Source organism: Branchiostoma lanceolatum, chromosome 2, assembly GCF_035083965.1.
Source record: "Branchiostoma lanceolatum isolate klBraLanc5 chromosome 2, klBraLanc5.hap2, whole genome shotgun sequence".
Lineage (NCBI taxonomy): Eukaryota > Metazoa > Chordata > Leptocardii > Amphioxiformes > Branchiostomatidae > Branchiostoma > Branchiostoma lanceolatum.
Genome location: NC_089723.1, coordinates 14,606,903 through 14,630,728, shown reverse-complemented (window position 1 = coordinate 14,630,728; position 23,826 = coordinate 14,606,903). Strand labels below are relative to the sequence as shown.

The window sequence follows — 23,826 nt, the reverse complement described above, 5'->3', positions numbered from 1 at the left end:
GGTCAGATCGATTGTTATCGTTTTCTTTCTTTAATGAGATATACATCTTTAATGTAGACTGAACGGCCATTGGTGGAACTATGTCCAGACTGGTACAATAGAAACTAAAGACTATCTTATATTGAATGATTAACTGGTTTAAAAAAAACACTTCTTTTTTTGGGAAAACAAGATACTATGGCCCAAACGCCTTGACTGTTAAGTATACAATTAAGAACATCAAATGAAGATAGACGCATATTGTTCTTCCATAAATGGGAAATAATTCAAGCCTGCACTCGAAGCAGAAAACTATGGCCGGTGTATATACAATATGTAGAGTATTTCTTAAGAATCGTCTTGAGCGAATGGTGGCTACATCGATATTCTCTGACATTGTTGTTGATAGGGCTAGTAGAGCAAGACTATACATGTTTGTAAAATGGATCCGGAGGACACATAACCCCTTGACAAAAGAAATGGATTTTGGTATGCAGATGTCTTTGTCAGCTATGCTCAACATTTTAAACATCTAGGCAATGCGGTACCCTTGTGCTACTTCATCTAGACTAGATTGGGTAGTCGTTGAGTGGGTAATATAAAATCTTTTTTCGGTCGAAGCTGTTTTGAGTAAAGAGGGAAAAACGGAGTACCTACTAGTTAATAACTTTTCTAAGAATTGTGTCCGTCAGTTTGCGAGGTTAGAGGTTAAACATGTAAGATTGTAACATTCAAATTTTACCATGGGTACCATGGTAAGATTTGAATGTTACAGTAGTAAATGCCGTATTTGCGCAGTTTAAGTCATTTTCTTCTAATATCGACAAAAAAAGATGCTCAAAAAGAGGAAAGCTAGGTACAAAGTGTTCCTACTACCTCTCCAAATAGTAGTCATTGATCGATAATTTGACCGATATCTATAATATTAATCATTGTGCTTACCATTTTGTTGACTAGCAGTCACTTAAGTATGCTCTTACAATCTTGCTACAAAATTGAATAAGAGTTATTATCTCCATGAAAAAAAGGCTTTTTCATGGAGATACTGTTTTGCTTGCGTTTGGTGTTTGTGTGTATGTATGTGTAACCGGATGCTTAAGTCACGGTACTGTAGAACCTGTACATGGATTGTAATGATTTTTAGTATGTGGGTGGGTGTTAAGTGGAGGAAGGTCAAGGTCGATTTTGGGCCCCCTGGCATGTGTGACTGGAACTGCAATGGCGTATTTGTAAAAATCTTCAATGTAGAAGAACTGAAGAGAGGATCGACAGATCGTCATGTTATTTGGTACACAGGTAGGTTAGACCAAGATGTACACATTTAAGTGCAAACTATGCAAATGAGACCGAATTTGCATAAGTAAGGAGGTAAATCGTTTGCATGTGTGTCGTTGGATGCTTAAAGTCAGCATAACTGTAGAACGTGTAGATTGATTGTAATGATATTTGGTAAGTGGGTATGCGCTGGGAGGAGAATGGTCAAGGTCGATTTTGGGCCCCCTGGTTTGTGTCCCTGGAACTGCAATGGCCTATTTGTAAAAATGTTCTAAAGGGGAATAACTGAAGAAAGGAACAACAGATTTTCATGTAATTTGGTGCGCAGGTAGGTTGGACAGAGATGTACACACTGAAGTGCAAATCATGCAAAGTTAGTGTGTTTGCGCGTGTGTACGCGTGTGTGTATGTTTGTGTCACCGTGTGTGTATGCATGTGTCACCGGATGCGTAAAATCAGCATAACTATAGAACGTGTAGATGGATTGTAATGATATTTGGTATGTGGGTAGGTGCTGGGAGGAGAAAAGTCAAGGTCGATTTTGGGCCCCCTGGTATGTGTCATTGGAACTGCAATGGCGTATTTGTAAAAAATATTCAAAGGAGAATAACTGAAGAAAGGAGCGACAGATTTTCATGATATTTGGTACGCAGGTGGGTTGGACAGAGATGTACAAACTGAAGTGGTAACTAGAAAGGCCGCCATTTGCCCCTGAGCAAATACAGCATGTTTAGCCATACTCCTCCCCATGCAAGAAGTGTGCTGTCCCAAAATAACACCTGGGCAAATCGAAATATTAACTGCATGTGGAAAGTCAATACATGTATTTGCGAGAGCATCATACTTCGCCAATCTCCCTCCCGATAAATTGACTGTTCCAAAATCACCCGTGCAAAACAATTCTCTCTACAAGTTCTGCGAGACCCCAAGAGCTTCTTACTGCAAAGGCTTGCGTGTGTTCCTGCAAGATGACCTCAGGTAACCTAAATAGACGTGTTCTTTGGCCAGTAGCAAATGGAACGCGGGGATCCTTAGATAGAACATGGATTCTTTGGCCAGCAGCAAATAGAACATGGAACGGGGATACCACTTTTGGCCTGTTTTTGGTCTGAAATGGGTCCAAAAGTCCCCAAAATGAAGCATTTTGAAGTGATGTACACCAGAACTGTGATTGAAATCCTGTAGGGACATGTTCAAGGCGCCCTTGTACTGAATGTCAGGTTATTTGCTTGTAAAACCAGGCCACAGGAGACCAAAATGTAATTTTTGCCTAAAAATGCCACAAAAAGCCTCCATAAAAATGATTTTCAGGCCTGTTTCAAAAAAATGAAAAAATCACATGAGGGTATTTGCCTTCTTTACCTCCATGCCAAATTTCAGGTTGGTTGATTAAAAAATGGCAGAGTTGAATCAATTTGAAGATTTGGCAGAAAAAGGAGAAGAAGAAGAAGAAGAAGAACGTGAACAAAAACAATATGTTGAGCCATACTAGGTATGGCTAAACATAATTATGCAAATTCGGACTGAATTTGCATAAATAATGAGAAATATCTACTCTATTGTGGGCTTTGAGGTCGCACCATCTGTTGGTCTCTTATCTAGGTCAACTATTCCCAAGGTCCCAACAGCTGGTGGTCAAACCACAAATGGGAACACTACCAAACCTGTATGTGGATACCCTTTGGCACATAAAATAAAACAACCAGCGGCAAAAACAAACAACTGGGGCAAATAAAACACATCATATATAAAAACAAATTTCACGGAGATTTTGGGTCTTCGGACTCTTGTTTAAACTGTTTAGACTACCCCATGCTAATCGAAAACCTCATTAACTCTATTACGGATATGTGTAATGCAATTTTATATCACAGAGGAAAAGATCAAGAATTTCAAAACTAGAACCTCTATCCGCTTCTTTCATGGATAGACATTCAGTTTCCGATATCCACCGGCTGTGTCTGAAATATTTGAATTGTCGACTCTTTTATTTTGCCATTATTTGTGATACTGTTTAACCCAATGTAATGTTGCAATTATGAAGACGCCATATTGTGGCTACCGTTTAAATTCCCCCTCTGTGGAAAATTATATTACAGACCGTAATTGTGAACCAATTTACTACCACTGTATAGAGATGATATTGTTATGGGTCACTACTTGGTTAACACAAAAAGGGGCCTTCAACGTTGTATTGTGACGCATTGGCATATAAATAGTTTATCCTTCAGGCCTGCTACAGTTTGAATAATTGATTGCACAGGTGTTTCTCTGTTGACTTATGTTTACAGCAAATAATACCGAGTGATCATTTTCGTGCAGGAGCCGTACCGAATACTTCTCCTGTAGTGCGCTGTTATTTGGAAAACTTCTGAAGGTTTGTACGATTGTTAATTCTTTTTCTTTTATGAGGTATACGTCTTGAATTTAGACTGAACGGCCATTTGTGGAAATATGTTCAAACTGGTTCGATAGGAACTGAAGGCTATCTTGCATGGAATGGTTAATTGTACAAAAACGTTCTTCCATAAATGGGAAATAATTCAAGCAGAAAACGATGTGTGTACATACAACATGTAGATTATTTCCTTAAGAATCGTCTTGAACGAATAGTGGCTACATCGATATTCTCTGACAAACGGTAGATGTTGATAGGGCTAGTAGAGTAAGACTATACGTGTTTGTAAACTGGTTCCGGAGGACACATAACCCCTTGATAAAAAAGATGGATTTTGGTGTGCAGACATCTTTCTCAGCTATGCTTAGCTTTGTAAACATTTAGGCAATGTGGCATTCCTTCGCTACTTCATCTGTCGCGGTTCTGCACGAAAGAGAAAAAAATAACGTACTAGTTAATAACTTGTTTGAATAGTGTGTTTGTCGGTTTGTGAGGTTAGAGTTTAATGATGTAGTATTGTAACGTTCAAAAATTTCCAAGGGCTGTTATTTGGAAAAAATAAAGGTTTGTTGGAAGGTTACATCTTTCTTTTGTAATGTATCACCTTTGAAATAGATAAAACGGTCAGGGATAAAACATTATCCAGCCTGACACGTTTCGATAGTATCTTTTTTTTTATTGGTTAAGTGGCACCGAATCAACAATTCTTAGTGAAACGAGACGCTTGTCTCAAACGTCTGGGCTGTGAAAAAAGCCAACTTACAAATCCAAAGCGACACCTCATGTCCCTCGAAAAACGGAAACCATTCAATCCTGTTCTGCTAGCAGAATATTGTACTGTTTTTTTTTTTGAAAGAGTATTCCTTGCGAAGAAGCACTGTAATGTGCTATTTTCTTCCGCAGAACCAGTCACAGTAATTGTTAGATGCTTTCCTTACCTATACGCTCTATGTATGTGATGCTTTAGGTCACATGTTGTTTTTTGCGATGTTGCTACGTTATCCAAGTCAGGGATGACGGTCTTTAGGCTAAATTTTGAATGAAGGCATAAGGTCTGTATTTATTGTTTGGGAGTCGCGGTTGTGTGTGTAAGAAAGAAATGAAGTAGAATATAAGTTCATTTTACTTGTATTATGTACGCAGGTTGCAAGGTTATAAAATACATAACCATTCAGTTTATGTAGCATTCTAAAATCATCTCTTAGAAAGGGAAAAGGGAACAAGAATATTTTTGTACCACCGCAAATGTTGATCGCGGATAGAAATATTATTGACTATTATTTTCCCGTTGTTTGTGAGCAATATATTTTCACAAAGTTGTTGATCACATGGTGTTATTTTACTTAGACAACGCCATATAAGCTCTCGTTTAACACACCACCTCTGTAAACAAATAAACTTACAGACCTTTTCATGTACCGATCGACTATCGCTGTATAGAGCTCGAGCCTGATAAGATGGCCCATACGTCACTGCTTGTTTCACACAATACATAGAGTGATTCTGCATTGTTCTATGGCGCATGTGAATGTAAGCAGTTAATCCTTCAGTTTGAATAATCTATTGTACAGGTGTTTCTCTGTTGACTTAAGTGATCATTTTCACCAAGGAGCAGTACCCAATATATGTCCTGCAGTGGACTGTTCTTCGGAAATCTAAAGGTTTGTCCGAAGGTTACATTTTTATTCCATGTGTATATGGCATCAGCTTTAAAATTGCCAGAACAACTTATGTAACCTGCACGGTTCGTTAAGATCTAAGCCAAGGAGTGTTTTTTTTTCAATGTTACTACTATCTTATCCAAGACGGGAATTATGGTTTGACTGAAGACTACTTGTCGATTAGTTAGTCCTAGGTAGCGTTTTGTTTTCCAGTCGAGGCTGCTCGGTTGACAGTAAAATAAAGTAAAATACAAGTAAAGATTTTGTTTGTAGTTTCGCAAAGCTAGAAAGAAAATCGTGTAGAAACCGCGTCATTTCAAAATTACGATGATGTTGCTTTAAAAAGAGGAAAAGGGCAGGAATATTCCTACTACCTTTGCAAATAGTGGCAGCTGATGGGCATTGGACTGAAAATTATAGCCCATAAAGGGAACATTTTTTGTTGACTAGGAAGTTTCTTGTTTATTTGCTTACGTCTTTCGACTTACTTTAGGTCTAAGCTCGTGTAGTGTTCACGCCGTTACAAAATTATTATGATACTGTAAATGCATCTAAGTTCGCGTGGTTTTTATTTCACGCTAAGACGAAAATGGAGTGTTCGCGGTGGTTTTAAATTTGCGGCAGCACTATAGTCACATACTGCTACAGTATTGGACAGAAATGTTAGCGGTGGTCTTAAGTTCGCGTTAACGTTGAAACGGTCACCGCGAAAACCGCGTACATAACACCGCGAACATTTCTGCATTTACAGTATTATTCCTGTGCGCAGGTAAAAGGGCAACAATATGTCTTTGTGCGTCTATTCGCAGCGATAGTGAATAGAAATTACTTCGACAGCTACATGCACGATCTTAAATATTTTGCAGGCTTCATTTTCCGCTCCTCGCAGATCGATGTCTTTCCACAACGCTACGTATATGAGAACTATCACTTTTAATCTATTAGCGACATATTGTAGCGAGCTGTAAACAACCTCCGTGGAAAATTACGTTACAGACCTCACAACGATCCAATCAATTATCATTGTATATAGATAAGAATGGCTATTGTTAACCACCTGGTAGACATAATGACTGTAGCCATCCCTCATTGTACTGTGGTCAATTGAATATGAGCAATTAATCCTGCAGGCCTGCTACAGTTTGAATAATTTATTGCATAGGCGTTTCTCTGTTGACCTATCTTGGCAGCAAATAAAACTACGTGGTCACGCTAAGGAGCCGAACCAAATACTACTCCTACAGTGGACTGTTGTTCGAAAATCTTCTAAAGGTTTGTCCCATTGATACATTTTCCTTTCATAGGTTTTCAGTTGTGGAAACATGCCAAGATGGATGTGTTGCCCGACGTACAAAAAAATATTCGGAATGGTTATAAGTTGTACCCGAGTCCTATAATTCTTAGTACGAGACACTGAGATAAATATTCAGATTGTAACTATTGGTCGAAAGCAATATTGCAAAGAAAATAATCGTTGTGTCTCTTATAAAAACGAAAATTTTTCAAGCCTACTCTGCCAGTTGAAATTTACAAACCCTTGTTTTGAAAGTTATGGCTCAATTCGATATGTCAATGCCATGTAGTATTTTTCGTAGCTATACCTTGACTGACTTTTCTCCTGTGGAAACAGTGTTATTATCGAACTCGTAGACGTCGCAGTTGTTGATAAGGTTAGTAGATCAAACATATATGTTGCATTTGTTACATGAGGGTTGATAACCGCTGGATTGGTAATTTTGCTACTTTGTAAGGATACTAGACTGAGTAGTCATAGGTGGACGCTATTAAAAAATAAATTTTGGCAGTCTCTGTTGTGCGTCTTTGGCTCCAATTGAGTAAAATATATGTTTCGCCTGTAGCTTGCAAAGTTAAATTCATAATTATGTAGTACTGGTGACATTCCAAAATCACCACAATGTTTCCCTAAGAAAGAGGAAAGGGACAAAACATCCTACTACCCCTGCCAAAAGACGTCCTTTGCAGAGACTTTACCGATAGTAATATACACAAAACCTATAGTTAACTTGCACTCTTTTTAGGGTAAATTGGTAAAGGCTTTCCACTAAGCTGACAGTAATTTAATTGGTCAAAATGATAGAAATGTGGATCTCTCTTTAATGAACTGTCCTGACCGGAGTGTGCTATTTTGACAACAGCGTTTATTCTGTACCTTTTAGGGGCAATTGCTGTTGACAGGGAGAGAAAGGCTTCGCATTTTTTACAGAGGACGTACAGCTGCTGGATGATAAACTTGCATTTTGATGTGTAGATTTTTCTTGGGGCGCATGCCTTTCCGTCCTCGTAAAGCTCTGGAAATTTTTTGCATTTGTTTATTTGTGTACCGCCAACAGAATCATGAAAATCCAACATCTGATACTTGCCTTTCTGGCTGGCACGGCCTGCACCAAGTCATTGAAGGCTATCGAGGAGCCAGAGAAGACCCGCGGCGATGCGCAGGCAGCCGGTGGGCATGGGAGGACGTCTGGACCCGGTCGGCTGACTGAGGTAGGGCCGGTTCACTAGAGTCAAATGTCTCGTTGCGCCGAGCCATATTTCTGCTCATGCACGTTATTGCATTGCACAGTGTAGAAAGCAATGAAACGTGCATGTCAAATTAAGGTCGACAACCTGTTAATAAAACATATATACGACCTTAAATCTATATGTTAGTACATGCGGGAGCTGAAAGGTGAAGAATCAAGGTTGGGCTGAAACTACCAAACATAAAAATGCAATACTTTAAAAAAAGTGGCCTTTACACATCTGTATTTCCAAAATTTATCACATAATCATGTAGCATCCACTTATGTGGCAGCGCGTTACATTATGAGGACAGTAAGTTAACAATTCATATCTGATGCTGGTAATAATCGTTGTTTCATTCGACAGAACCGGGATGTTGGGCTAGGTCCAGGGTTTGTTGACCGGATGGCAGCAGATAACGTCACCTTACGAGATGTTGAGGGATCGTTTAACACTGACAAAGTACCTTACGGTGTGCTTTGACATTCTTTTTAACTAGAAAAATCTACTTAAAAAATACCGCCAAAAATTCAACAATCATTTTGGTAGTTGAAAACTTTTAAAATCATTAGCGTTGTCAGCTAGTTGTATTATGTCATATCATGGTCCCCTATTGGTTCCGCATGTTTTTCATGTTCTTGTAAATGTAACATTAAACAACATTGTTATCATCACAGGTCCCTTGCGAGGCCCAGAAGAGCCAGCCAATCGGAACGTGCGTGCTGTGAGTGGAAGTGAAGGTTAGTTTTAGAGAACAGTTATAAACGTCTAGTCTGACGTATTTGTAAGTATGTAATTTGGGACCATTGGTACCGGTATACCCTAACCATGCATATTGCTGTAAAAGGGTTTAAGTTGTTTGTGTTTTTTCTCTCTAATTCCATCGATACATTAAACCAATTGTAGATTTGATTATATTTAAGAGGGATGGACTTTCTTTAACGAGTCAACCTTTTTTTTTTTACTTTCTGCATGGGCTACCTCAGAGTTCAGGCCTCCGGTCAAAATGGAAAAGTGTAATCTGTCAGAATATTTCATTTTGAATGGGGTTAACTAGGCAAAATCTATCTTTAGTAATATTCGAAAAGCTCATTTTCCACATGGTAATGTGGGTATGTGTGTGTGTGAAGTTGTGTGATTGTGTGTGTGCTTCACAAATTTGTGTAAATTTGTGTTTGTGTGTAAATTTGTCTTTGTGTGTAAATTTGTGTGTTTTAATGCGTCTGGTTGCTGTGTATTTGTATGCTGTGGTCATCATCATCATCGACCTGTATCAACCGGAACCAAACAAGAAGTTAATATTTCACTCCACATTGCCCTATCAAGCTACATTTTGTCTAAGTGTGTGTGGTGAATAGGTTTCTAATATACATATGTGTATGTGTAAACATCAATTCGATTTATTTGTAGCACACTATCTTCAGAATTCCAGTTCCTGTACTTAAAACGTGTCTACATTTCAATTTGATCCTCATTAGACAAAAGCAAATCAAGAAAATCATATTCCCTTCCCAGTTGATCCCGGATGGCTTAAAGGACAAGAAAGCTGGGTCGTGGACTTCTTCCCCACATCGTACAGAGGCCCGCCTTGGTATGCATTGGACTGTTCACGGGACACCGTGTGGACATGTCCAGGTGCGCCCCGTAGACCTGGCAGGAAGCACTGGATGATCGTTGACATGCAGGAACGGTATAGGGTGTACCAGATCAGGGTCGTCCAGCTTGGAAACGACAATCTCGACATAAAGGACTTTGTTCTGGAGAGGTCGTCCGTTCACCCATATGTGTGGGAAGTCGTGGAGAGCTCTGACGCTCTCCTGGTCGGCACCACGGAGCCACAACACTTCGGGGATTTCGACGTGACGTCACAGTATTGGAAGATCACAGTGACATCTATCAAAGGATGGCCTGTTCGGCTTAGGGATTTCTGCTTCTTTGGGCACAAAGGTTAGCATGTCCTTTTTCCCTTTTTCTTTAACTGTTTTTGGCCCATCTGTCTGCGTGTCCGGCGCAATATCTTAAGAACCGGATTGTGATTAACCATCTTTGATGATTTCTAACATATACAAGGATTACAGAGAGATGTACACAAAAAATGAACTATCAATGATTCAAAATTGGAATATATTTGCAGTTTTAACCCTAATCCGACCGACATATTTTTCGCGACGAATCTGGTAGTATGGGCCCCAATTTATTGTGCCCCCTAAATATATTTCTGTTGGATCTTTTTTGTTATTATTGTACGTATACTGTTTCATAAAGCTATCTTCTGTAATTAGTAGTAACAGACGCAGTAAACACAGTCAAGCATGTTTGTGTTTCAGAAATGTACAGCCCACAGTCTCTCACTTGCTCAACAGCATCTTCGGTCGGGATCAGCTGGATCAAGCCAAGTGCACCCCTTATCGGATACAGAGTGAAGCACACTCTGCTTGCGATGTTGTTAGCTTATACGTGTAGAGAATGACGTGTTTCAGACTAGATGAGAGCCGATTTTTGTTGCTGAGTGTAGACAGTCGTTGGTGTGTGTAATGAAGAAATGGAGAAAAACACATGTCATGGTTTTTCTGTATTTTTGCGGGGTTGAGCAATTGTTATTATCATGGGCGTGTAATTTGCTACATTTACAATTATGATTATGGTGTTTCTATCAAAAAATGGTACAGGGACAAGAATATCCATGCTACCTCTGGAAATAGTGGTCGACGATAGAAATTTGATTTATATTCTTTACAATTTGACTGTTTTTGCATTTAAATTTTCTACTGGATATTATCAAGGTTTCTTGATAATATTGGCTCAATTGGCAACCATCGAATTGTGTACAAATATCGCAGAAAAGTTCCACTGAACGCGCACAGCATACATGCCAACGGATTTGAAAATGCCGCGGCGTCGTTTCAGCAAATGTGAACAACAGTTTTAGTAGACATATTTAACACATCACACTTTAAAAAACCTCAGTATACTACAAGTTATTTCTCATGGTCTCTCTAGTGTAGTTTGAAATGTTTGAACGCAAGCAGTTTTTCCCGCGAGCCGTGTGCACTCGCCGCTTGTTTTCAGTGAGACAAACTTCTTCGCGAACAGTTCCCGTGTTCTTACAAACATTGCGCCCGCTCTGTAAAAAGCCTAAACCTAAGTCTTATATCCTAACGTTACATACATTTTGTCTTAACATTGCCAATTTGGTAAAGCGTGTGTGGTTAATTTAACTCGAGATAGGAACAAGCAACCATCAAATTTTGTACAAGTATCGCACAAAAAAGTACAAGTTAGATAAAAACGACTGATGGCGAAACCACAAGAACCTAATAAGTATTACTCAAGCCAAAATCAAACGATTGTAACTTTTGTAAAGCAGTTAGTCCATGTTAGAGATCATTCATTGTCGTTTGTATGTACATCTTGTCAAATAACCAAGTAATAAATTGCCCTCAACTTTTATCTTTGCCTGTATTTTTATCCATATATACCAGTGTATGATAAGGTTCGTATAGTTGACATTTAATTAATTCATGGAACGGAAACTCATTTAAAGCTTATTTACTAAAGCTATTTGCAGCACTCTTTTAAAACTAGTAGTTAAAACTACTATGAAAAGGCCACGGAAATGCCGGGGAAGTATCAGATTTAACCAACCTTTCAGGCTGCGTTAACGACGATAAACGACGATTAACGTGTGAAAAAACGCGACGGAAATTGATTTTAAGGTTGGCCGAAAGATTACGGAAAGGTCTTTTTGTGCGGGATATTCTGTAAAGGATACGGGAAGAATCTCCTTAACGACGCTTTTAAGCATCTAACAGTTGCGGAAAGACACGTGAAGAAGTGCAGAAACTTTCCTATCTATACATAAACGTAGAATTCGTGACGTAAATGGATTATTAAGGTGACCAATAGATTACGGAAAGGTCTAAAGAAACGCATACTTTCCGTGCTGGATCTTCAAAATCTGTAAAGCTACGGAAAGAGTATCCATAACGACGACTTCACGCATTGAAGAGACCACGTTTGTAGCACATTAAGGTCGTGAAAAGGTCACGGAAAGTCAGAGGAAAGGATGGATTTAAGTAACCTTTTAGGCTGCGTGAACGACACATAAACGTAGGGAAAATCGTGACGGAAATGGATCATAAAGAAGGACGAAAGGTTACGGAAAGGTCTTAAGAAACACAAACTTTCCGTCTTGAATCTTCCGTAAAGGTACGGAAAGATTGTCCATAACGACGACTTTACGCATTGTATTGTAGAGACCACGTTTGTAGCACGTTAAAGTCGTAAAAAGGTCACGGAAAGCCAGAGGAAAGGCGTGACTTTAAAAAACCTTTCAGGCTGCGTGAATGACACACAAACGTACGCTGGAATACGCCTCCATTCTCTTCAGCAACATGAGTGCTACAGCCTCCAAAGTACTCGAACGTGTGCAATACCACGCAGGCCGCCTTGTTACAGGCGCAACGCCAAGGACACCCTACTCTGAAGTGCTACAAAAGCTTGGGTGGGATAGGCTCTCAACTAGGCGAGACTACAACCGCCTAGTGATAATGTACAAACTCGTCACCGGCTCTGTACCACCCCACCTCCAGCCACTCATCATCCCGTCAACAAGACAAGCCCAAACCCAGCTCCGCCTCCGTAACTCCGTACATCTTCACATCCCTCGATGCAGAACCAACATCTACAAGAACAGTTTTATCCCCTACACATCACAGCTCTGGAATAATCTACCCAGAAACGTCACAAACACACCCACACTGAGCATATTCAAGGCCCGATGCAAATCCCACCTGATTGTTGTCCTGATTTTAAATTTACCTCCTATATCAACCTTCCATCTATTCCACTGCAATGCTATAGATCATATTATTGTAGACCTTTCCCCTAACGTCTTTATTATGTTAATGTGTATTATTATGTTAATGTTTATATTGCATGGTTGTTATTGAGTCAAATGATTTTATACTGTTTTATGCATTGTATTGTATCGTATTAACTATGTATGTATTATGATAGTGTAAGGATCTTATTGTATGTTCGTCTGTATTTGTGGGTCAGCCGTTATCAGCGAAAGCTGCCTAGGCTGACCCAGTGTAATGACTTGTCTTTCATTTTCAATAAATACAAATACAAATACAAACGTAGGTGAAAACGGTGCGGACATGGATTATGAAGATGGACGAAAGGTTACAGAAAGGCCTTAAGAAACGCATACTTTCCGTCGTAAAATTGTCCTTAACGATGCCTTTACGCGTCGAATAGTCGCGTAAATACACGTGAAGAAGTGCAGAAACGTACCTGAACGCACTTCCGGAAAGGGCACCTTAAAGGCAATCTTTCAGCAGACGTAAAGGGGTTGTTAAGTGGCGGAAGGAGTGCATAAACGTCACGTTTACGCTTCGTTTAAGTATGCTTAAATACCAGTTTTCGTGCCGTGTGCTTAGACAACTCCCAACACGACGATTCTTCCGTACAAGGCTGTCTGCAAAAAAACGGAAGAACTCGTCTCACATGCCAAAACGCCGTTCCCAAACGCCACATAATAGTCCTCTGGGCCGGTTATTACTAAACTACGCACAAAAAGTTTGGAAACTTTACTTTGGTTGATCATATTTCCGTTGCATCTTGAACAATTTCAATGCATTATATATCGTTGGAAAGCCAGTGTTATTTCCTTTCCTATGATACCCAACTCATTATAATTGCAATCTTATGGAGCGACCACCAGGCCTACTTACGCGAGTGGGTTGTAGAAAAAAAGTGCCCAAATTTCCATGCTAGTGTCAAACACTCGTCGTCCACATCGTGAATGGAACAGTGTGTGGAGGAATGTTATATTCACAGCTACAGATAAGAGTAGATTTATTTAGACAGTTGGATGGGTAAATGAAAGTGTGGGCAACAAGGAGAACCCTACGCTGACTGTTGCACAGATAGACTGATTGTTTGTTTGTTGGAGTCAGTGTCATAGTGTGGGGCAGTACAACGTTAACTGCCAGAGGAAAAACCAGGCTAATCATCGTAAGCAACCTCGATGTGTCAAGACATAGAGACACCTTTCTCACTAATCCAGTCACATTTATCCTCCTTCGCAGGCCTCCTAGAACGGCGGCGTATATATTTGGGGGAGGGGGGTGACGCGAGTTCTAACACGGGCCAAGGTTTTCTACTGCCGGCAAGGAAGTTTCGCTGCCAAGGGAGTTAAGTAGCTGACGGACGACCGCCTCTCAATCCAGACTGCTCCCGATCGGGCCCAGCAAAGGAAAATTAAAAAAACACTCAGAGGCAATCGACAGGGACTTGTGAACTGCTGCGTCCCATGGACCCGAATAAACCGCACGCACCTCCAGGCAGTGAGTTGTCACGGCCCCGTATTCACTGACCCGGTCGTTACCTCAAACGTTCACCGGTTTCAAAATCAAAACATTTAAACTTGACACAGAAAGGAAAGGTTGTTTTGTCGGTCTCTTTCCAAGGAGACGACGATGGTGGTTGTCATTTCTCCACTACAAGCTCTTCTCGTATTGCAGACCACGAGAGCCGCCGTCAAAGAAAAGCTTGTTTTGTGTAGTTTCTTGGGACTAGCGGTCTAGCTGGCCATGACAAATCTATTTGTTTTCAATCTGGCTAATTCTTCAAAGGAGCCGAAAATGATGTTGCATACTAAGGCAGCCCAAGACATGAGTATTTGGTTGGTCATTGTCATTGTCATTGTCTAAAGTGGCCGTCTAAAGTGGCGACCTCACTTGCCCCCCTCCCCATTTCTGCCGGTTCCGGACTAGATATAAAATCTGACAAACTGTCCAGCTGCCTTCAACAGAATTAATGCCCAAATTGATTGAAGAGATAGTTTTAAACTAGTCTCCGTTTCTGTGTGTTATGCATATTTTGTTTCAGCTGGAAACTCCCGTAACATATTAGGCGTGTGCCGCACGCCGGGCCCATTCAGTCAATTGTTACGCGCGTACGTGTGAATTACCCTTGCGCGAACATGTGAATTACCCTTGCGCGAACATGTTAATAGCTTCTCTGAATAGCTGTCTTATATAATCACCTTTCCTTTGCTGGGTCTGATCGGGAGCAGGCTGGATAGAGAGGCGGTCGTCCGTCGGCTACATAACTTCTTTTTTTTTTGGCAGCGAAAGTCGCCGGCATTAGAGAACCTTGGCCCGTGTTAGAACTCGCGTCACACCCCTCCCCCAAATATATACGCCGCCGTTCTAGGAAGCCTGGGAAGGAGGCTACAGTCACATTTCCATGATCCTTACCTCAGCAATATGTAAGATCTGCAAGATGATGGTGCACGTCCAGACAGAATGAGAGTCATTTCAGACCACCTCCAGGATGCAGGAATACAGAGGATAGAATGGCCCTCCTGCAGCCCAGATCTCAACACAATTGAACAGTCTCAGACTCTGTGATCACTGAGAATGCAAGAATGAGCAACAGAACAACACTAGTCGACCTGCGACGACTCCTTGTGGAAGATTAGTCAGGGGCCGCGTAATAAAACTCGTGACAAGCATGATGAGGATGTGCCGGGCTGTGGTGACAGTGCACGGCTTGTGTACTCAGTATTAAGCCACCTTCATCATAACTGAGGCTCCTTTACGCATTTTTTTGTTTGAATGAAGACTATCCTTGGCTTTCATATCAATGTGTTTTGTTGATTTAAGTTTCATATTACCCTCGTACATACCGGTCTGTGAGAGGCGTCTCGGAAGAGTGTACTGGTCGGGCTGCATTTACGTCACGGTGACCCCCCTTGGCTGTTTTCCCTTGTGGTCTGGTTTGCTGTCCGCCGGGGTTCGTGTGTTGTCTGCTCGTGTTTGCGATAGACAGCTGGTGGTTGCGCAGTGTGCGCTTCACGTCAGCAGCCTAACGCTAGCGTCTAGGGTGGTATGGACCCCGTCGGGTTTATACAGTGATCGTTCCTTTGATAACAGCGCTAGCCTATTTCTGATGTAGAAGATTTTGTTCTCTTCCAGACATACCTTCTCGACGGTGTCGTTGTACAATACAATGTTCTTTTTGGGTGTGGACTTCATATATCTTCCTCTTGGTAAGACATGGGACATTGCTATTGTTGCGTTCGAAAAATATGCTTTTGCAATGTTGATTTATCTGCGCAAATCATTTATACAGATGTCCACTGCAGCAGAAAGGCTGCCACATACATTATGACATGAGTTCGGTTTAGCTTCAAGAGCCGATAGACGTTGTGAGATGGAATCCTCAAACATTTCCTATCTGCAATTAACTCGATCAGACAAGTTTCCAGCTTGCTTAGTTGGAAACGCTTACCATTCACATGCAATTAAAAGCTATCAAAGGAAACCAGCAAGTTAATCAGTGTTCCTGTACATCTTTATTCAAGAGAATAAACATGAATATGAGTAATAAAGACAGAAACTTAAGATCGTTGCATTAAAATGAACGTTTCTTATAAACAAATTAAGAAAAAAACATTGCAGGTTATACAAGTCACATGAAAACAAAGCGTAGTCAAAACAAAAGAATATTCCAGGTTATACAATGTACATGGAAACAAAGCATTGTCATAACAAAACGAAAACCCAGTGCAAATTATACCATGTACATAAAAATAAAGCATAATCTTGTCAACCAAGCCCATGTGTCTAAGATCTGTAGCTAAACTACCAAAAAAGAATGCACTTCAAAAGTGATTGATGAAATAAAGTTGTCAAAAACATAACTACTTCGGGACGTCAATATCGCTATTTCGGACAGTCCTATAGTTCGGGGAGTCGTTTAATTTGCGCTGAAAATGGGCCATACAGATATGCGAAATCTTTTGTACAATTCCAAGACAATCTTAAGTCCGTTTGGGTGGTCCACTTCCAATGTTACCTGTCTTCTTGCAATTGGTAGTAGTTAGTGGTGCCGGTTGTTACTGCTAGTGCGTTTTGTGATTTCTTGTCGGGATCGGGAAACTGTTCAGCTATGGGTGGCTTTGCTGGTTGTAGGCTGTTGCTGACATCTTGCAGCAGGCTTGATGATGGGCGTTTGTATGCCCGGCCGGCGTTGCTCCTATGTCCGGCCGAGACATGGTGGTCGTCAAAGCCCGCCGCAAGCATCTGTGTTGCACAGTTCACTTCCCCGCTGTGGTTTGTGAGGTTTCGGCCATCCATGGAAACGCCTGCCCTGGTGCACATCGACTTGATATAAGTTCCCAGGGTGTTCTTTACAACCACTTGCAGTGAAAACTTATGCACGGTGGAGTGGGCAAGTGGTCGTCTGTAGAAGCTGCCACATTTTTCCGGCAAAGGGATTATGTAGGTTTCGAACATATTCACATATTCGAACATATTGGGTTGGTATTGTCCGCTTGCTGTTTGATGGACTTCATATTCACCTGCAGTTGATTCAGCCCCCCCCCCCTGCACGTTTTTCTGCCTGTGTACTGTATGTACCGCCCGCTAACGTCAATCCCAAACTTGTACTGCTAGCTCGACCTACAACCTCCGGTGCTCGTACATCCACCTCAGACCGAAGACTTTGCAGTTGTAGAAAAAAAGATATGACAGTCCCATGGAAGTGTATGGAAATCGCATTACACGTCCGTAGTTTATCCTCGTCCTCAATTGCCAAGGGTTTAGCCTGGCGCTTGTCCAACCTCACTCCTTCTGCCGTCAGTTCTTACATTCGTGCGTCCATAGACTTCCGGAACTCGGCAAATCTGATGTCTTTCTTGTCCAAGAAGTTGACGTCATGTCTTAATTCCAAGATCTTCTCTAAAATGACGCATCAAGGCGCAGATCATGCAATACAGCGAATTCGGGATCGCTGGGTAAGGCTTCCCGTCTATATATGTGGCGTACCTCGAACACAAACCGGGAAAGCCAGAAGTTCATCTCAACTTCTGTTGCTGTTGTCAGTGATGTTGGAACGACGTATTACAGTCACATCATATTCACACATTGGTACATGAGAAACTGGTCCCGACATGCGGTCGGCAAAAAAAAATACTTATTTACAGGTTCTAAGCGAGGAACTAACAGATAAGTTAACGTCGAAGGGCACTTATAGCAAATCAAGATAACTAAGAACGTAAGACGCCTATCTTATTATTTACAAGTTCTGAGCAATTTCAGATGTCACATTATATGCACACATCGGTACCACGACGATGGGCTGACTTGATCATCGCGAGGGGGCGAGTTGAGCACCGCGATTTTCAGAAAATTAGTTACCACGTGGAAATTATCATAACTAATTTAGAGATAAATTGTTGATTGCCATATCTACGAGTTCTCCCTGGCCCACTCCTCTTCCCCGGGCACACCAGTATCCTTCATATGACGTCCATAGGCATAGATCCGGATCCTGTATGCCTTCCACATTTCCTTTTTGTTCGTTTCTTTAGGATAGAACTTCTCCGCGTACGACCGGATTTTGGCAATTTTTGTTGCATCCAGGGGGGGGGGGGGGTCCTCTAACATTTCTGGATCCCAACTCCGGACCACTGAACATGGCTTTTGCGCTTAGGGTGGTAAAGTGTCCGTGTGAATTGCTATTGTCGCTCTGAGCTCCGTCGTTTAAAGTGCTTCCCGAATAGATTCTTATTCTGGCTTTAGTCACTCGCACGTTTGTCCCTTCTTCCTAGCATTCCGTGTTGAAGTGCTGGCACCTATCTCCGTCCCTGATGTGGCACAGAGATGTGTTGCAGCACTGTGATCTTGGCTTCTGGGTTTCGTTGTATTTGATCATGATGCTGGTGTTTTACAACAAGCTGGACTGCTTTGAAGGTGTCTGTAGTGATGAGGCGGAGTTGCGAGTATATCAGGCCCTGGAGATCTTGGTAGTTGAGGTCAAAGTTTGTTGATTGCGAATGGCTGCTGACGTTTTGACTGCCAGGACGGATGTTTTGAGGGCTGCCTGCTGGGGAGCATGAATGATAGGGATTTCGACATCCTGTTGTGCTTTTTTGACGTGTACAGTTGGAATCACAGAATTACTATCCCGCGTTTCATTTCCGTTTTCATCAAACACACTCTTTGGGCTTGTGTTGCATTAGTAGTAGTAGTAATATCCAGTATTTGATCATACTGTAGATGTTAGGCTCCGGCTGTATTTTGTATGTTACTAAGCGTTTTCGGGTGGCTTTCTTTTCTCTTCCGTTGTGTTTATGTAACCATGCCAATTTCAACTTGGCGACACTAAGAGAATAGAACGACAAACAAAGCCACACAAAAACTACTAGAAACACGTAAAAAGCGGCCAGACCAGAACCTCTCCTGCGAGAGTAGGCCTCCCCTAAATGACCAGGAATGTTTGTTAAATCCATAAGGCCAAAGATGATCTATTGGGACGGACTGTTATGAATAACATTATGTATTGTCATGACGACACTGATTTTATACCTACTTTACACAGTCTAGTATAATTAATATGATGGCGTATTTCGTTCTTCCCAACTCAACTGTTTCCTCCATGTTGGTGAGTTATTACACTGCAAGTTCGATTGGCCAAGGTGATAAAAAGTACAATAAAATCAGCATAAGAGTCAAGAAGTTTTCAACTCCGAAGACTTTATTAACAATAATGAAAATGAAAGGTACAAGAAGGGAAAAAGTTACAGTACAAGAAATCGAAATGAAATGTACAATAACAACAGAGTAATGAGACTTAAGAATTACGAACTGGCATTAAAAAAAAAATCAATCATTACAAAAACAAGAAAATATGTAGAAATCATATTAATGGGAAGACGCTGTTGTTCCGAGTATATATGTAGACATTGCAGATCGACGAGCGGTTTCGCCTCTGGACGCCTCCTTCCCTCACTCATCTGTAGCCAGTCTGTCCACGTGCACGCCCCCTTCCCCTTCGGGGACCTTAACCTGAAGAAACAAAGAAAGAACAATCAATCAATCATCCATCCATCTATCTATCTATCTATGTGACAATTATGATCCGCTTACGCAAAGTGCTGAATGGCGTCCATTCTTTACAAATAATCATTTTAACAAAGTGTTTACTACTTTAAAAAACAAGAACTTACCGCGGCCACCACCTCCCCCACCGCCCGCCGGGAATCCGCCACCTCCTCCGCCGCCAGACGGGAATCCGCCACCGGGTCCACCTGGACCGCCACAACGACCGGTACTTGGAATGAAATAAACAGATGAAAAAACGAATGAATGAATGAACGGATTCATTTTTCCTTAAACAGATGCATGTGCCCCCTTCATGTGAAATCTGATATGGATTTGTTTAGGCTACAAGGACAACATTACATTGTATGATTGCTTGTGAAGAAGCTAAAATTGGAAATAGCTAAAATTACAATTAGCTGTTTTTCTAGCTGCCTGGCCATCTTTCTTTCATGTTGCATGTCTTGTGATATAATCTCACTCTTCAACTCCTGCAACTGATGCGCCACCTGTTTGCTGCCTTTTTTCTGAAATTTCCAAACATATTCTCCATGTAGCACCAACAGTTCAGCCTTGCAATATCAAGATTGCATCTATTTCAAATCAGTAGCCACAATATTCTGTAAAGCTTTTTCTGACCTAGAATACTTTGACAAGCCCAAACCTAAGGTGGGCAAAGCATGATTCCAGTAAGACAGTGTTGACATCTCATATTAAGTAATGCAAGCAGAAATACTACAATATCTATTGTACTGTCTTGTATACTAGATTTAACCTTAACCCTCAAACCACCGTAGCTTTTTTACGACTAATCTTACCGTATGGGGTCAAAACTGACCCCACAATGTTTTCTACAAATACAGCTTTTTTGGTGACTCTTTTTCTGATTTGTATATATGTATAGTTCCATATATCTATAAGGGACAGTTTGATATGATTAGGTGTGAATAATTTCTGATTATTATCATAATTTATGCAAAAGGAGGGAACAACATCTTTTACAACTGACGCCATTCAGACAAGCGAGCTCTTTTGAGGCCTGTGCCAACACTTCATGTCATATAGCATCTGAATGTCTTACGCTATAACAACCAAACTCGGTCACCTTTGCTAAAATGTTGTTTGCAACACTTTTTTATAAATGAAATAACTAACAAATGTTTTCTTGTTGCCATGGCAACCGGTTTCTGAGAGCCATATTTAGAAAAAGTCCCTAATTTTGGATTTAACAATGTAATTTCTTTTTAAACTGCACTTATTTCCTTATATCCATACCATCTGATGTCATTCACTTTAACTTTTATGATGTAATATTCATAATTTTTGCTAATTTGATTACGTCATCGGTCAAAATTTAAGATGGCGGATGATATAATTAGATTAGCTACAACCGGCTATTTCAACCTCAAATTTCTTAATTTCCATGTTTATTGTAACTGAAACAATCTTAATATAAACATTTTAGTCTATTTTTATTGTGCTTTGAGGTTATTTGATGAAAAGATGCATTTAAAAAAAATTCAAGATGGCGGAACCAAGATGGCGGATTTCACTAGTGGTAGCTAGGTATGAATATAATTTTTCATTTCGACGTCGGTCCTGTTTCCAGTGACAAATAACTTCTTTGCATACATTATGATTTATCATACAGAATTTCTATTAAAACTTTATCGTGTACCTTTGAGCTATATGGAAATATCGAATTCGGTGGTTTTCGCCAATAAAATCACATGAATGACGTCATAATACGTCGCAACGTCAAAAATATTTACGTTCATTAAAAAATCTTGTTTTTTCACGTATCTACAAAATAATATTTTGTTACTATGATCATAATAACCCTTGTCATACATGTTACTAGATGATAAGAATCAAACAATAGGGAATATGAGTGAATATTTGCTGGGGTCAGTTTTGACCCAACTGGACCACGCGTAAACTTTCTAGGATAACTTAATCAACAATGAGCCAATCTCGGTAAAATCGTATGAGAAGTTATAAGACATATATACAAACAAACTCATGGGCGGAATTTTGTTTTCAACTAGAAATGTAAAAATGGCACATGTTGATATACGCCTGGGGTCAGTTTTGACCCCATACGGTGGTTTGAGGGTTAAACTTGGCTTTCTGTTTCTCCTTCTCGAGATCCACTGGAACCTTCACCCTCTCCAGGGCAGTCATAGGCCTCTCATCACTAGTAACGGAAGAACTTGATGCCTCCTAATTAGTGAAAAAAATTGTCGCCAACTGTTACATGTGGCTGCTTAATACATTACACAACATGGTGTATTCCATTTTGCCCAAGAATCTTGACAATAACAAACAGGTAGATGTCGCGGTGCTTGACTTTAGCAAGGCATTCGACACCGTGCCCCACGAGCGGGTGCTGAGCAAGCTCGAGCACTACGGCATTTCTGACCTTCTTCGGTCGTGGCTTAGGGCCTTTCTAACGGAGAGAACCCAGAGGGTTGTCTTTGACGGCGGAACATCCAAAGCGAACGCTTTATTGTGACCTAATTAGGATCAGCTAACACACATACATTACAGTGAAAACGAAGGATCAAATGGCGTCCATTCTTTACGAATAATACTTGTAACAAAGTCTTCACTATTTCCACAAACAACAACTAACCGCCACCGCCCGCGCCGCCACCGGGCTTTCTGTTTCTCCTTCTCGAGATCCACTGGAACCTTCACCCTCTCCAGGGCAGTCATAGACATTACTTCACCTGACGCAAAAAGAAATTGTGGCTCGTGACATCCTGCGTGTTGTGGCTTTCATTGTCCCTGGTAACGACCCCACAGCCTGGTATGGGGCATTCATCCCACTTCTTTGGGCATCCTGCCCGAATGTGGCGTCCCATTTCTCTCCTAAACGATATTAACATTTTATCTTTTGACGCATTGACTTTGGTTTGCTCTTGTCACAAAACATGTAACAAAGGCTATTTACCATAATAGTTGATCTAGCACACTACTTTCCTTACTTTCTCCAAACATACACTATTGGCACAACCAAAAGTCAGAAACTATGCAAACATACAAGCAGATTGACAATTTGATGTTAAATAATGAACATACGTACAAGACTTTGAATAGATCAAAATGTTGAGTTTCACAATGCTTTTTTTTAATCAATTCGTAAGAGCCTGATGTTGCCATCGATTTACGAAGAAAGTCGGCTCAATTGCTACTGTAGCAGCATCTCTTCACCCTAGGTCAGAAATATCAATGCTCGAGACAAGTATTGACTTCACTGACCCATTAGGAGAAGCAGGGGTTACGAAGGCTGCTTGGGAAATTCCCTACCCCATTTAGGCCGGAATGTTTTTGGTCCACTCACCGGGACATGCCCCTGCTCTTTTTCGAAAGATGTGGTGGGTTCTTTTACGTGCTCAAGGTGTGACTCTCCTCAAACACGGGACCTCCATTTAACGTCCTATCCGAGGGACGTCCCCAACTCTAGAAGAGCTAGGTACTCATTTACACCTGAGTGAAGTGAGGAAAGCCGTGTTAAGTGCCTTTCCCAAGGGCACAACGTCGGGCGCAAGTTCGGACATGTCTTTGGGTACGCTGTGATTAGATCCCGGGCCCTATTGTTTGACAGCGGCGCGCTCTACACTTGCGCCACATGACACCACATGCTTGTCCTAAGGTCTAAACGTCATTTCATGTATTTACCTGCTTGTACACTGTGCGGGCTTTTATCTATATGGTTAAATATTTCTAATTTTGTTAGAGCAATTCATCGCATTGCAAATAAAGGACAAAATCTGTGGTTACCTTCAATTTTATAATATCTCCTTTTTTCAAGTTCAGTTATGACCATAGATATCTGGTGCATAGTCTTTACACTCACTAGTCTTTTAGCAAAGGGTATAAATGAATTAGGGGAACACCATATTGCAAATAATGGGCTTTATATAAAGTGTTTTAAATCATAACAAAAAATCTCACCCGGTCACTTCCCTTCCACAGAGGAGCGCACACTGTGCTGTACCCTCAGGGCACATGTGCTTCAAATGTGCCCTGATCCCGGCCCTCTTCACTGCGTTGCCACAGTCACCGCAGTCCAGTAACGCCTCCT

General features: G+C 41.0%; 1 protein-coding gene across 1 annotated transcript; it reads left to right on the top strand.

Moving 5' to 3' along the window:
* The first annotated feature begins 7,165 nt into the window (after window positions 1–7,165).
* On the top strand, window positions 7,166–10,321 carry LOC136426718 (uncharacterized). Its single transcript, XM_066415465.1, has 5 exons — window positions 7,166–7,818; window positions 8,203–8,308; window positions 8,514–8,576; window positions 9,352–9,783; window positions 10,164–10,321. The coding sequence occupies exons 1-5, from the start codon at window positions 7,669–7,671 to the stop codon at window positions 10,304–10,306; spliced, it is 894 nt and encodes a 297-aa protein (XP_066271562.1). The 5' UTR covers window positions 7,166–7,668; the 3' UTR covers window positions 10,307–10,321.
* Window positions 10,322–23,826: the final 13,505 nt, after the last annotated feature.

Excerpts from the sequence above, each read along its gene's own strand:
- LOC136426718 (XM_066415465.1), top strand. The coding sequence starts at position 7,669 with ATGAAAATCCAACATCTGATACTTGCCTTTCTGGCTGGCACGGCCTGC. Across the intron at positions 7,819-8,202 it reads GACCCGGTCGGCTGACTGAG|AACCGGGATGTTGGGCTAGG; the intron begins GTAGGGCCGGTT and ends TTCATTCGACAG. Across the intron at positions 8,577-9,351 it reads TGCTGTGAGTGGAAGTGAAG|TTGATCCCGGATGGCTTAAA; the intron begins GTTAGTTTTAGA and ends TTCCCTTCCCAG.